Source organism: Loxodonta africana, chromosome 5 (assembly GCF_030014295.1).
Source record: "Loxodonta africana isolate mLoxAfr1 chromosome 5, mLoxAfr1.hap2, whole genome shotgun sequence".
NCBI classification, from domain to species: Eukaryota; Metazoa; Chordata; class Mammalia; order Proboscidea; family Elephantidae; genus Loxodonta; species Loxodonta africana.
In genome coordinates, this window is record NC_087346.1 from 57,314,237 (window position 1) to 57,328,283 (window position 14,047).

At 36.0% G+C, this 14,047-nt stretch overlaps 1 protein-coding gene across 6 annotated transcripts in view; it reads right to left on the minus strand.

Annotated features, from left to right (window-relative positions):
* The window catches only part of PDLIM5 (PDZ and LIM domain 5), a 247,339-nt gene that overhangs the window by 28,250 nt on the left and 205,042 nt on the right, over nucleotides 1-14,047 (minus strand). For all 6 annotated transcript variants that reach the window (XM_064285529.1, XM_064285528.1, XM_064285533.1 and 3 more), the window contains one exon: nucleotides 7,449-7,623. In XM_064285529.1, the coding sequence (XP_064141599.1) occupies nucleotides 7,449-7,623 (175 nt within the window). The remainder of the gene's footprint in view (nucleotides 1-7,448; nucleotides 7,624-14,047) is intronic.

Here is a 14,047-nt window from a genome sequence, read left to right on the forward strand (position 1 = left end):
AATGAAAAAGCATTTGGACCGATAAATTAAAGGTTTCTGGGGATGGGATGTTACAGGATTATTGCAGTTGGGGTGTTTGAAAGATTGGAAGTATAGTTAGTAGTTCTTGATGTAGAGTGGCATGCTTGGAATTGATATCACAGAGGGGTTGTAGTTTACTGGTAAAGACAAGGTCTAGGTTATGACTAGAGCAATGCTTAAGCATTCGGCTGCTAATCAAAAGGCTGGCAGTTTGAACCCCTAGCTGCTCCGTGGAAGAAAAGATCTGGCAATCTGCTCCTGTAAAGATTTCAGCCTAGGAAACCCTATGGGGCAGTTCTACTCTTTCTCTAGGGTCACTATGAATTGAAATTGACTTGACAGAACTCAACAACAATAAAAGATATGACTATGAAAATTGGCTGAAGATGGATAGAAGGATAACTTAAGTAGAGGCTGTCAGAGAATTGAGAGCTCAGGATACTGGAATGATCAACTAAGTAATATTGAAATCACTAAAATGGCCTCCCGTTTAAAATATCCCCCCCTCTCCGAGGCCAATTAATTTTTCAACTTTACAACTGTGACAATTTAAAACCCTACAGATATTCCACGATTTTTCCTAAGTACCCATGATTCAGGACTCCTTACTATAAATGTCTCCTTCTCTTTTATATTACCATAACTGTACAGTGAACCTGTTTTATGACATTTGTATTATTACATATGGTTATCTGTGCCAGGGCATTAGTTCTCTATCAGATGATAAAGTATGTGAGAACAAGAGCTGCATTTTAATCTTTATATAGCCATGGTGCCAGTATGGAGATTTGCACATAAATTCTCAGTGGGTATTTTTTTGTACAAAAATATTGATTTGATAAGTAGACTATCGAACATTGTTGTTTGTCATTCCTTTCAAGCAAAAGAAATTGGCTTGCTGAAGTTAAATAATCTTATCATGCCTCCTTGTATCAACAGAATCCTAGATGTGTCTTTATTAGACTTACCACATTAATATGGTTGCTGATTTGCTTGTCTGCATTTTCTACTACATCGTAACCTACTTAAGGGAAGGGACTCTTTGTTTTCTGTACCACTGGTGCCCAAAGGGGTAGCACACAAAACACTCAATGAGTGTTTGCTCACAGAATGAATAAATTCTTGCATTCGATCATAAACTGGAAAAATTAACTCTAGGTCATTTTCTAGGAGGAGATAAGAACTTCAAACTGTTCAAATGTTTCACTCTCTATTCTTTCGCATTTATATACTCAAGCATTATGAAGGTAAGTACACTGCCACACTCTAAAATTAGCACAAGTTTTCCTAAACAATTTCTTCCTGATTTATAATATATACTACTGTAAATACATATACTCATCATATAGTTATGTATATGCATACCACAGATGCACTTTGTGTGTAACAATTTACAAAGTTCAGAATGGCATATAGAAAAAAATAAATATCACATCAAATCCAATTAACTAGAGATTATAGAACATATTTTTTGGGTAAAGTTTGCTTTAGTCTGTTTTCTGAAGTATGGCGGTTGTATGTATTGTTTACTATTGTATTCTCAGGGTATAAAACAGAGTCTGTGACCTACTAGGACCCTCAAGAAATATTTAATGAATAAATGAATGCATTTAAAATCAAACAGACATAGACTCCAGGGCTGGCTCTGCAGCTTAACCAGCTTTGCGATTTGGGGCAAAATAATCTAAACCTCAGTAAAATGAGCATAACAATATCAACTTCATGGTGTTATTGCGAGGATTCCATAAAATAAAATTATGAAATCCTTGGCGTAATACCAAATATATTCAATAAAGGGTTGCGATCTTTAATATCATGTTTAAACATATCTTGATATGTATTTTTTACAAGACATTGAAATTATACTTCAGAGTTTCATATTTCTTCTTGCTATAGTATTATAAACATTTCCTTACGTAGTAGTAAAAACAAGAATAAAATTTAAAGTTATACAGACCTGGGCTCCAACTCAGGTTTTATCATTTACTATCTATATGACTTCAGGCAAATATTTAACTTTTTTCTACCTCAGTTTCCTCATCTGTGTGAAATGGAAGTAATAATAGCACTGTCTCAAAGGCTTATTACGAGAATTACATGAGAACGTAGCAAAATTCTTGGCACAACATTTGGCATATGCTAAGGACACATCAAACATTATTATCATCTGAAAACATCATTTTAACAGCACCATGATATTACACTATATAGATGCTGAACATTTGTTCTTTCTAATTTTTCAGTATATTTTGCAAATAAATTTATATTATAGCTTAAATATGTTCTTTTTTTCATAAACCATTGTCTATGTCTTTGATTGTTCCCAAAATTCAGGGTCTAACACATTAAACCAAAAAAACCTTTTATCTTCAAGTAAAATCTTAACTAGAATAGAAAATAAGTAAAACCTACCAATAAAGAAGCGCTTAGAGACTGAGGTGGATAATGAGATAGCAAAACCCTGCTCTATCTCCTTTGGGTGACCTGAAAGGGCTGTCATTAGGAGAAAAGTCTGAAAATAACTGGGCAAAAAACAAATCAATAACGGTAAAATTCTCTCTTTCACTGAAATAAACAATAGTTTGAATGTAGTTGCTTGATGCTATACTACAGGAAAAAGAGACCAACAATCATGAGGCTACTTGTAAGCATTCCATATCTAAGAAGAAATTCAAACACCATAAATTCCTTACTTCTGTCACAAGATGCTAAGAAGCTAACTTGAATGGTTCAGGTAATTAAATGTAATACAAGTGGTCAATAGGTTTTAATGCTGCAACAGTCAAGAAATAAGCTATAGAGTTTTCATAAAGCCCAATTCTACCAGAGAAATGAAAACATTGTTTGGGCTGCGTTAGTCTGATTTTCTATGGTTTCCATATTACATCAGCCCTCCAACAGTCATCTATTCACGAGTATAAGAGTTGAAGAAATGGTACTTGCATAATAATTGGGTTGGAAATGTTCCATAGAAAATTTAATCAAAGCTTCAGGAGAATTTCCTAAAATGTAACTCCCTACACGTGTGTAAAAAGGCAACTAACTAGTCAAAATAATGTCTAGGTAATACAATTTAGGCAAAACATCCATAAACTTCTCACTTTTCAAGATTCAAATAAACCAGAAAATTTTAAACACTGGGTCCAAATAAAATTTTCTATGGAATTTTAAGCTAAAGATGTTTTATGAAGATAATCAGTTCAGTACTAACATTCAGTAATTTGGGTTGCTGAGGTTTTCCAAAAACAATTAAAACACAAAATTTATCTTAGTTTATCCTTATTTTTTAAAAAACATTTTTGAAAATTTACAATATTAGAAAGTAAATATGTAGAAAACAAACAATATGTTACAAAATAAATCTTAAACTTTTCAGAGTTTGCCAAGCTATAATACTATTCAAAGAATCAAGCCTGCAACTGCAGCATGTTGTTTTTAAAACAGGTATCCATGAGAATGTCACTTAATCCAACACCTCCTTGCTTTGGTATATAATACCGACACTGAGGCCAAGAACTAGAATTATGCTTTGACTAGATCTCTAAGCTGACCACAATCTATTCAAGCTGCTTTAGCATTTGAGCACCAGGCAAATGTGCTATGTTAATTACTGTTACATGATCTCGACATGCACTAATCCCTGTTCCTATTAACTTCCCTAGTAAATGAAGCTGTAATGCTTAATTGATAACAAGTACTGGGATAATCCAGAGCAATACAAAAATTTAACAGATGAAGGAGCAGTAAGTGATGATCATTCAAGTTATTCACATAATATATATTTATTTCAGATGGCAGAATGATTATGCATTAAAATTTTATCATGGCCTAGTATTATATTTGAAATCCAGGCAAACAGGGGTGACAAATGTAATTTCTATTTTGATCTTGACATTTTTCCATCTGAAGTCAGTTTTTCAGAATGCTTGTAGTGATGAGTAGCGATTGCAGAATTTGATAATCGGACAACAAAGGCTCAGCAACTGATATGCTTTGACATTCTGTTAATTCATCCACTAATCACTTGATCAAAACAGCACCCAGATATCATCAGAGACTTCTCTCCTCATGAAGGATATTTTTATCCAGAACATAGTATCCCTAAACATAATAATGTTGCTAATCAGATCTTATTTTTATTTTATTCATATTAAATCTAAAAACATAACAATTAAATGCAGGTAAAAATTAAAAAACAGGTTTTAGTAGTTGAGATAAGGCAGGATCACACTAGATTTGTAACAGTCTTAATATTTCTATGAGGGCGTAACCGTCTAGTAGTACATTTAGAAAAATGACTCTAACCGAATTGGCATTAGGGTCTGAGTAAAGAGTGGATGTACAGTCATACATGATCTATTGAGAGCAGAAACAGTTGCAATCATTTGGAATGGCAAAAGATGATAAGAATCAAAATTTAAAACAAATATATCCTGGAGACAAGGACCCAACAATCCCATTTCTAGTAATTCGTCCTAAGGAAGTAATTACACGAGTGACCTACAAATCATTGCTTGTAATATTTAAATATTGGAAGCAATCTCAATTTTCATGACTGCAATACTTATTAAATAACTTATAGTACATTCCTACAATGTAGTCATGGGAAAAACATAACTTGGATCCCCATTTACTATTTACATATTTACTAGTAGAACGATAGCCTCGTTGTATTACTAAGTAAAAACTGACAGGTTACAAAACATTGTATTATGATTCCATTTGTGTAAAACTAGATCAGGCCTTAGTTGTGTGTGTTTGTAAAAGTGTGAACTAAAAATACTAGTAGCAGTTATCTTGGAAGGTAGGATTACACATAAAACTTTGTTTTTTGCTTTCTATTTTTAAATATTTTTGAAATGTTACAATAAGCATGGACTACCTTTAAAATAAAAGTTATTCTATATTAAATCACCTATTATGTGCTGTGTTCTTGACATTTATTATTTAATAGTAGATATAGGAGAGGAATATGTATATTTGGCTCTTAAATAAAGAATTGAGGCTTCTTGACCTCCATGTATTAACTAGAAACACTATCCTAAACAATAATTATAAAATTGTTATGTTTTTAGATGCAGTCGAGTCAGTTCCAACTTATAGCCACCCTGTGTACAACAGAACAAACCATGGCCGAGTCCTGCCTCACGATTCTTGCTATGTTTGAGCCCATTATTGACACAGCCCACTGTGTCAATCCATATCACTGAGGGTCTTCCTCTTTTTCACTGACCCTCTGCTTTACCAAGCATCCTGTCCTTCTCCAGGGACTGGTCCCTTCAGATAACATGTCCAAAGTACGTGAGATAAAGTCTCACCATCCTTGCTTCTAAGGAACGTTCTGGCTGTACTTTTTCCAAGACAGATTTGTTCATTTTTCTGGCAGTCCCTATTCTTTGCTGACACTATAATTCAAATGCACCAGTTCTTCTTTGCTCTTCCTTATTCATTGTCCAGCTTTTGAATGCATATGAAGCAACTGAAAATACTACGGCTTGGGTCAGGTGTACCTTAGTTACCAAAGTGACATCTTTGGTTTTTAACACGTTAAAAAAAGAGGTCTTTTGCAGCAGTTTTGCCTAATGCAACAGGTCATTTGATTTCCTGACTGCTGATCCCAGAGGGGAAAATGCAATTCCTAACTTTAGTCAACTTTAAAGTAGCCACTGTTTCAATTATTTCAAAATAGGATAAATAAAAAACAAAGGAGTGCTTGAGTAATCATTTCAAATGATTTGTTACTGCCAGAAGGCAATTCATCACAAATGGGCAACAGGTCTTCTTGGTGGTATCCCTGTTATCAACATTTATACCTATACCTCATAACATTTTACAAAGTCACTTACTAAGAAATAGAAGCCCTGGTGGTATAGTGGTTAAGTGCGGGGCTGCTAACTGAAAGGATGGCGATTTGAATTCATCAGCTGCTCCATGGGAGAAGATGTGGCAGCCTGCTTCCATAAATATTTACAGCCTCGGAAATACTGTGGGGCAGTTCTACTCTGTCCTATCGGTTTGCTGTAAGTTGGAACCGACTCTATGGCAATGGGTTTTTTTATTAAGTAACACTCAGAGATTTAATAAGTACCAGTGAAGTATACTCACTTCAGATCTCTGAGCTTTTTTTTCCTTCTCAGAATTTAAAAGAAAATAAAATAGATTTGAACAAAAACATTTTAATGCAGCAGGTTATGACTTAATCTAACATTTAAAACATTTATGAAAGCATCTGAAGGTAGTTACATATCTTTTCAGAGTTTACCAGTTACCATCAAGTCAATTCCAACTCATAGTAACCCCGCATGTGTCATAGGGTTTTCAATGGCTGACTTTTTCTAAGTATACAGCCAGGCCTTTCTTCCGAAGTGTCTCTGGGTGCACTTGTACGGCAGTCGAGCGTGTCAACCATTTGCACCGCCCAGATATTTGAAAATCCAATGTTTTTTTCTCTAGGGCTGTCTTAGTTATCTAGTGCTGCTATAACAGAATTACCACAAGTGGATGGCTTTAACAAACAGAAATTTACTCTCTCACAGTCTACAATGCTAGAAGTCTAAATTCAGGGTGCCAGCTCCAGGAGAAGGCTTTCTCTCTCTGTTGGCTCCAGGGGAAGGTCCTTGTCATCAGTCTTTCCCTGGTCTAGGAGCTTCTCAGGGCAGGGACCTCAGGTCCAAAGGACGTGCTCCCCTCCTGGTTCTTGCTTGGTGGTTCTGAGGAGCCCCACTGCTCACTTCTCTCTTTTACATCTCAAAAGAGATTGACTCAAGATGCAACCTAATCATGTAGATTGAATCCTGCCTCATTAACATAACAGCCTCTAATTCTGCCTCATTAACATTATAGAGGTAGGATTTACAACACATAGGAAAGTCACATCAGATCACAAAACGGTGGACAACGACACAATACTGGGAATCATGGCCTAGCCAAGCTGATACACATTTTTGGGGGATACACTTCAGTCCATAACTAGGGCTCAAAGTTGTTTATTTTATGTCACTAGTCATTTTTCATCTAAGCAAAAGTCCTCACTTTTATGATTTGTAAAATAACGAAGTTGGGATAAATGATCTTCAAGGTCCTTACAAATTTTAAATAGATTCTAACAGTATATATTCATATTTAAACCAAACCAAATCCACTGCCCTTGAGTTGACTCCAACTCATATCTACCCTATAGGACAGAGTAGAACCATCCCATGGAGTTTCCAAGGAGCAGCTGGTGGATTTGAACTGCTGACCTTCTGGTTAGCAGCTGAGCTCTTAACAACTGTGTCACCAAGGCTCCATATTCATATTTACACACTTCAATAGTAAGCATTACATAGAAATACTGCAAGAATATTTTCACTAATAAAATTTCAAATCTTTCAGAATATAAAAAAGTCAACATTGGTATTACAAGAAAACGTCAAACAATATCCCACCTGATGACCTGGTTACAGTGGGCACACATTGGAGTTCGCTTTCCTGCTGGAATGTGCTCAGCTCTCTGCACAAAAGTATCCTGGTCACTTGGCTGGGGTTGCCCCGCAGCTGAGTTGGCTAGACCCACTGCTCCTGAGGAAGCCACACTGTTTGAGATTCTTCCAGTGAAAGGTGCTAGGAGTTAAAACACAGAAGAATCAACAGAATAAGCCAAATATAAACTTTTTCTAATAATCAAATAATCATAATTTTTCTAATAATCATTAATTCACTGGCTGATATTTATGGCAAATTGATGTACCAAACATTAGGCTGTGGCTATGGAGATGAATAGAAAAGATAATCATGGATTACAACACAGTTAGAAGAATTATGACAGATGTATATGTAGGGTGTTATAAGAAAACAGAAAGTTACCTCTGCTTCTGAAAGGAGATTGGTTAATGGGAATATTGAAATATTTCTAGTCATCTAGACATTTCTGCTAAGCATTAATTTAAGTTATAACTCCAAATATAAGCACATTAAATATCTCAGTGTGTTAAAGAAAACGAAAACAAAAGTGAACTCACTCTATTCTCTCTCTTCCTGTATTCTTTAAGTAGGCTGTACAATAGATCACCCAGTCATATTAGGTAGCTAAATGAGTATTGAGCTCTGGTAGCACAGTGGTTAAGAGCTTCAGCTGCTAACCAAAAGGCTGGCAGTTAGAATCCACTAGCTGCTGCCTGGAAAACCTATGGGGCAGTTCTACTCTGTCCTATAGTGTTGCTAGGAGTCAGAATCAACTCCACGGCAATGGGGTAGGTAGGCAGGTACCTGAGTATCATCTCTGATCCTTCCTCTTCCCCATCATCCTCTTTGGTAATAACAGGTCCTGCTGATTTTACATCACAAATGGTTCTTGAATTTGTTTACTCCTCCATTCCTGGCATAACAATGACTGTGGGTATGGCACAAGACCAGGCAGTGTTTCCTTCTGTCGTACATAGTGTCACTATGAGTCGGAACTGACTAGACTGCACCTAATAACAACAACAACCATTCCTACTAATATGTCCTGGTTCAGGTTCTCACTGCCTCCCACCTGTACTAGCCACCCAAATGTCTTTTCCCCCTTAAAACCATCCTCCCCACAGCCAATAACAACTCTGATTGAATCACAACTCTGCTTAAAGCATTTCAAGGACCTCCCTTTTCTTTGGGCACTGAATATAGTCCATGTTTCTAACCACAGCACACAAGTCCCTCCGATGATCTCTATCTGCCCCAACAAGCTCGTCTTTCACCACTCTCTGCCTTCCACTTTATGCTGCACAACAGCAAACTGCCTCATTTTTTCATGTGAATGGCTCTATGCATTGGTTGCCTTCACTATCAGTGATGCCATTTTCTACCCCTTCTTCCTATTTACCTGATAACCACTCTTTATTATTTAAGATTCAGCGCAGAAGTCACCTCCTCCAAAAATCCTCACCGAACTACCCATCGTCACTGACACCTCCACATAAACCAGATTAAATGTTTCTCTTCTATGTTCCCATAATTTTCTGTGAATGTCTTTATTATTGCTTCTACTACATATTTCTGTGTCTCTTCTTCCCTGACTAGATTGTCATCTCCCTGAGGACAGGAACTATGACTTATTCATGACTGTAGCAATGAATACAGTGTCTGGAATGAATAAGTAATGAATAAATAAACTGGAATCAATCAATAAATGAGTGAATATGAAATCTGTGTGAGTGATTCAGACCAAGAGAAGGCCTGCTTCTTACACACAGGAAGTTACAATCTAATGGAAGAGAAAGGGAACATATTAAAAAAGGTTAAAAAGGAACAACTTTTAAGAAAAGCATAAAAATAACACAAATTATCAGAGTATATATATACACATGAATAAATGTGTTGACAGTTTCCATATTAAAGGTGTGGTTAGAATTGGGTAAGATTAACTAGAATAATTGAAAAGATAATTCTCCTCCACCAGAATAAAGTCTTTGCAATGTTGTATGATCTAGATACCCTATCTAGCATTTATAAACAACTCCTAAAATGCTCTGACTGGCACTCCAACTGTGAAGTGGCACTTTACAGGCCAGGGAGCTCTATTATTGCCCATGTTTCAAGTGCATCAATTGGACTAGGAAGCTGTTTCCATTCTCTTAGACTTGTGCCTTGTCTTATAGATGTGGGACTGAAAGATGCTGCACTATTTACCATGTACATGCTCGTCCTTATTACCTCACTTACTCACATGGCACAGCTCTTACCTGTTTGAGTCCTCAATTTCTACATGCAGATCTGATTTCTCTTGGAGCACCAGATATGCATTTCCAAGGACATTTTCATTGGCTTGGGCTTGGGCTTTCAGTGTTAAACCCTCCTTCTGCCTTTAAACTCAAGACATCTAAAATGGAATTCCTCTCTTACACACATTACTAGCCCTCCCTAAGAGCTCCTATGTGTTTGAATTTTCCCACTTACCCAGGCATGGGTCTCTGCCTCCCATGTCCCTGATGGTCAGTCCCCAGGCCCTAAGAATTGTTTCAGAGTAAATGTTCCTCAGATCTTTCCCTTCTTTCTAATACAAACCCATCCTCTATCATTTGAGTTCTGGTCTTAAATTCCTCACACCTCAACCCTGGTCTACTACAATAGCCTCTTAACCAGTCTCTCCACTGTCAGTCTCTTCTTCAACTTACTCTGCTATGTTATTTTTCTAGAAACACTACTCTGATCATACTTTCCTATTTATAAAGCTTCTATAATCCTTAAAGCAAACTACACGCAGTTCTGACACTCCAGTCCCTCAGTGAGCTCACTCCAATCTTCTTTACAACCTAGTCTTTCGAGATTCCCTACATCACTGTCATCATCATCGTGCCGTATTTTATTTATTTAATACTTACCTTATTTGAAGTGATTAATTACTATATGAGGCACTATCCTCATATTCTTAAAATAACCCAGTGATTTTGTTACAATTAATACATCTTTTTTATTTTACTAGGAATCTGAGACAAAAAGAGGTAAAGAAACTTCCTCAAGGCCTGAACCCAGGCAGTTAGACTCCAAAGTCTGTGCCCTTAAACACTACTCATTGTTCCTTAAATATGCTATATCGGTCCCTATTTCTATGACCTTCAACCAATGAAATGGTTCAGTCCCCACTGCTATTCATAGTGTTCCCATTTCTCAAAGCTCACAGAAATTCCATTCTTCTTCAAAGTTTTCCCCGGCCATCCCAGCCTTAAGTATTCTCTAGCTCCTTTTAACACCTGTAACTCCCCGGCCTGTATAGTTTATCTGCAATTTATCAATGTCCTGCAATATATTTTTCTCCTTAAGTCAGTTATACACCACACACACACCACATGAAAAATTGAGGACAAACCATATACTTCTTTGTATCTACTACCAAAAAACGAACTTACAAATAGAAGGTGAAAAATTAATACTTGATCAATTAAATGAAAGAGTGGGTTCCAAGTCACTTTCAGTTTGCCTTTTTAAAAGACTGTGTTGTTGTTAGCTGCCTTTGAGGTGGCCCTCGACTCATGGTGACCCCATACACAATAGAACAAAATGCTGCCTGGTCATGTGCTGTCCCTGTGGCTAGTTGTGGCTTGGACTATTATAATCTACAGAGTTTTCACTGACTTTCATTCAGAATTACATAGCCAGGCCTTTCTTCCTAGTCTGTCTTAGTCTGGAAGCTCTGCTGAAACCTGTTCAGCATCATAACAACACACAAACTGCTACTGACAGGTGGGTGGTGCAGTGCATGAGGTGCAAAGGCTGGGAATCAAGCCTAGGTCTCTCTCCCATGAAAGGTGAAGAACTCTACCACTGGACTACCAGTGACCAGAAAGAGGACTGTAGGGGCAGATATTTTAATATGTAGATTTGCTTCAGGATTTCAAATAACGGAAGGGTTACCAATTGAAAGATCTGAAAATCAGAACTCCAAGTGAGTCAAACCCTTTCATCTACCATATGCATTTATTTTATCGTATTATCTGAGCATAAGCCCTTAAGAACTGAGTCACTGAGACATTTTTAGCAATAAGAGCATAGTAATTCTTTATCGGTCACTGTAAAATGGGACATAGACCATCTGGCACATGTCGTAAGAACTATATAGAGAACTAACTTATTTAACATGAGAAATCATTCTTAAACACGAAACACGTGACTGTGTCTCAAACACCTACAAAGAGGCTCTAAGCTCTACTGCTGTTCATTTCTTGGGAAGAAAAGCCTTGCCTTCTGTTATTGCTCCATTTTAACCACTTTGGATATGACAGAAATTCTCACACCTCCGTTCTGTTGCTGTGTTGTTAGCATACTGGCCAGTGCACAAAGCTACAGAAGCCCTGTTAATTACTAAGTCCTGAACATTTCCATGGCACAGTTATTTCCCGTATGAATAAAGTGACGTTTCATTTCTTCAGACTGAATTTCTTACAACTCTAACACAGAAATGGGCAATCTTTCAGCAGTCCAATGCCAACTCACTGGCCTCTGCTCACTTGGCTTACTGCGGAGAAGGAGTTGTCAGAAGGTGAGGTCTCGGGAGAGCAGAAGCACCACAAAATGAGCCCTGCTTACTTTATAGTTTTTTAGAAAACTGTACTACCATACAGAGAAAAAGAGTCATCCACAGGTAGCACAGTGACCAAAATACTGCAAAATTATTGAGCCTATCATAAAAATCACCCAGTTTTATGTAGAAAACAATACACATTTTTAAGAGATACAAGCTTAAAAATGACAATCTACTTATTTATAATAAAGAGTGTTTTTCTTTTAAGTTTTAGTAAGACCTTAAGTAGGAGTATTATATTAGCCCCATTTCCTAATTTAAGCACCTAAATCACACACAAAAAAATGTGACTTATTCAAACTGAATAATTAGTGAGTCAGTAAGCACCACAATGAGCACTCTGGGAGAAAGTTCTTGACTCAAGTTCTCCTTTAAACCTTAACCTTGAGTAAGTCTCATCAAATTTGGCTTCTTTTGTGGCCTATTGCTACCCCACCGGGCCCAGATTTGAAAAGTATTTTATTTTTCCTTTTGTATCGAATACATTTCAGGAACACAAAACTCACCAAGAAATTCAAAGCCATCAGCTATTCTCCAAACTAATAGTGTTGGTGAGAGCCTCTTTACTTAGTTGTTAAAGCATAAGCCCTGAAGTACTGCAGGACCCTAAATTTTAAATTTGTAGAATTACTAAGTTTACCCTAATAACTTTTACTCTAATGGGCCACATAATTGTATTACTAGAGGTTTATATAGCATATTATAATATTATATATGTAATATATAATATTATAAAATATCTAGGGAATTAAAATTTTCTAATTAAATAAGTAAATATAATTAACGGGAAAACTTGGCAGCATACTATAATACTTTTCCAGTATATAATATATAAACTGGAAACCCTGGTGACACAGTGGTTAAGGGCTACACCTGCTAACCAAAAGGTCAGCAGTTTGAGTCCACAAGGCGCTCCCTGGCAACTCTATGCGGCAGTTCTACTCTGTCCTTTAGGGTTGCTATGACTCGGAATTGACTTGATGGCAATGGGCTTGGTTTTTGTTTTTTTTTAAATATATAAACTCATCAAATTAAGCAAGTAAAATTGAGTTGCTAGTTTTTACAATATTGTCAGTGATATGTCTGAGAATTTTGAGGGGCAGTAGTTTTTAAAAATCAAATAAACCTATGACTTACTAAATATGAAATTTAAATTGCTACTACAAAGAAATAAGAAAAGATCTCTCTTTTGGACTACAGACTATTAACAGGAAATTAAAAATTTAAAATAAATGAACTACATAATATTCATTAATTTAATAGAACACGTACCTCCTTACTGGGAAAATCTTTGTGATTTATCATTTGGAACAATAAATTAAAAATTCTTCAATCTGCAAGAATTTTTATTGCATTTTTTTCAAGTAGATGATTCAAACTTTGCATTATTTATCAAACTAACACAGATTTTAAGCAATATAAATAACTTCTGTACGAGTCAGCCACATAACTGTATTAGTAGGGATTTATATAAGATTACGTTATAACATTATATATGTCATATATAATAAAATATTTAAGGAATTAGAAGTTACCTAATTATTTATTGTGTGCTTTAAAAATAAGCTGAACTTACTAAAAGGGACTTGTTTATACACACAATGAAGTGTTTTTACTAAGAAAGCACAGATTAAGACCAAAAGAATTCCTGATAGTATGATGTGTGAGTTTTCTGAAAACAGATGTTTCCTAATTGTCTTAAGGAGAAGAGTGGGTTATTTGATATTTTTGCCTTCTATTACTCTTCATGAATGACTATTAATTCTAAACCAATGCACTTAAAAAAAAAAAAAAAAAAGTAGCGCAGATTCTAACACACACATTACGCACCTGGCCAGACTGGATTTGAATAGGCATGGAATGAGTCAGTCGATTCTTGGTTCACAAGTCAAATTACTCAACTACCAATAAAATATTCTTATTACTGACAGGTACTAGGTGAAAAATTATTACACTATGTCAAACTTTACTTGGAAACTAAACATAAGT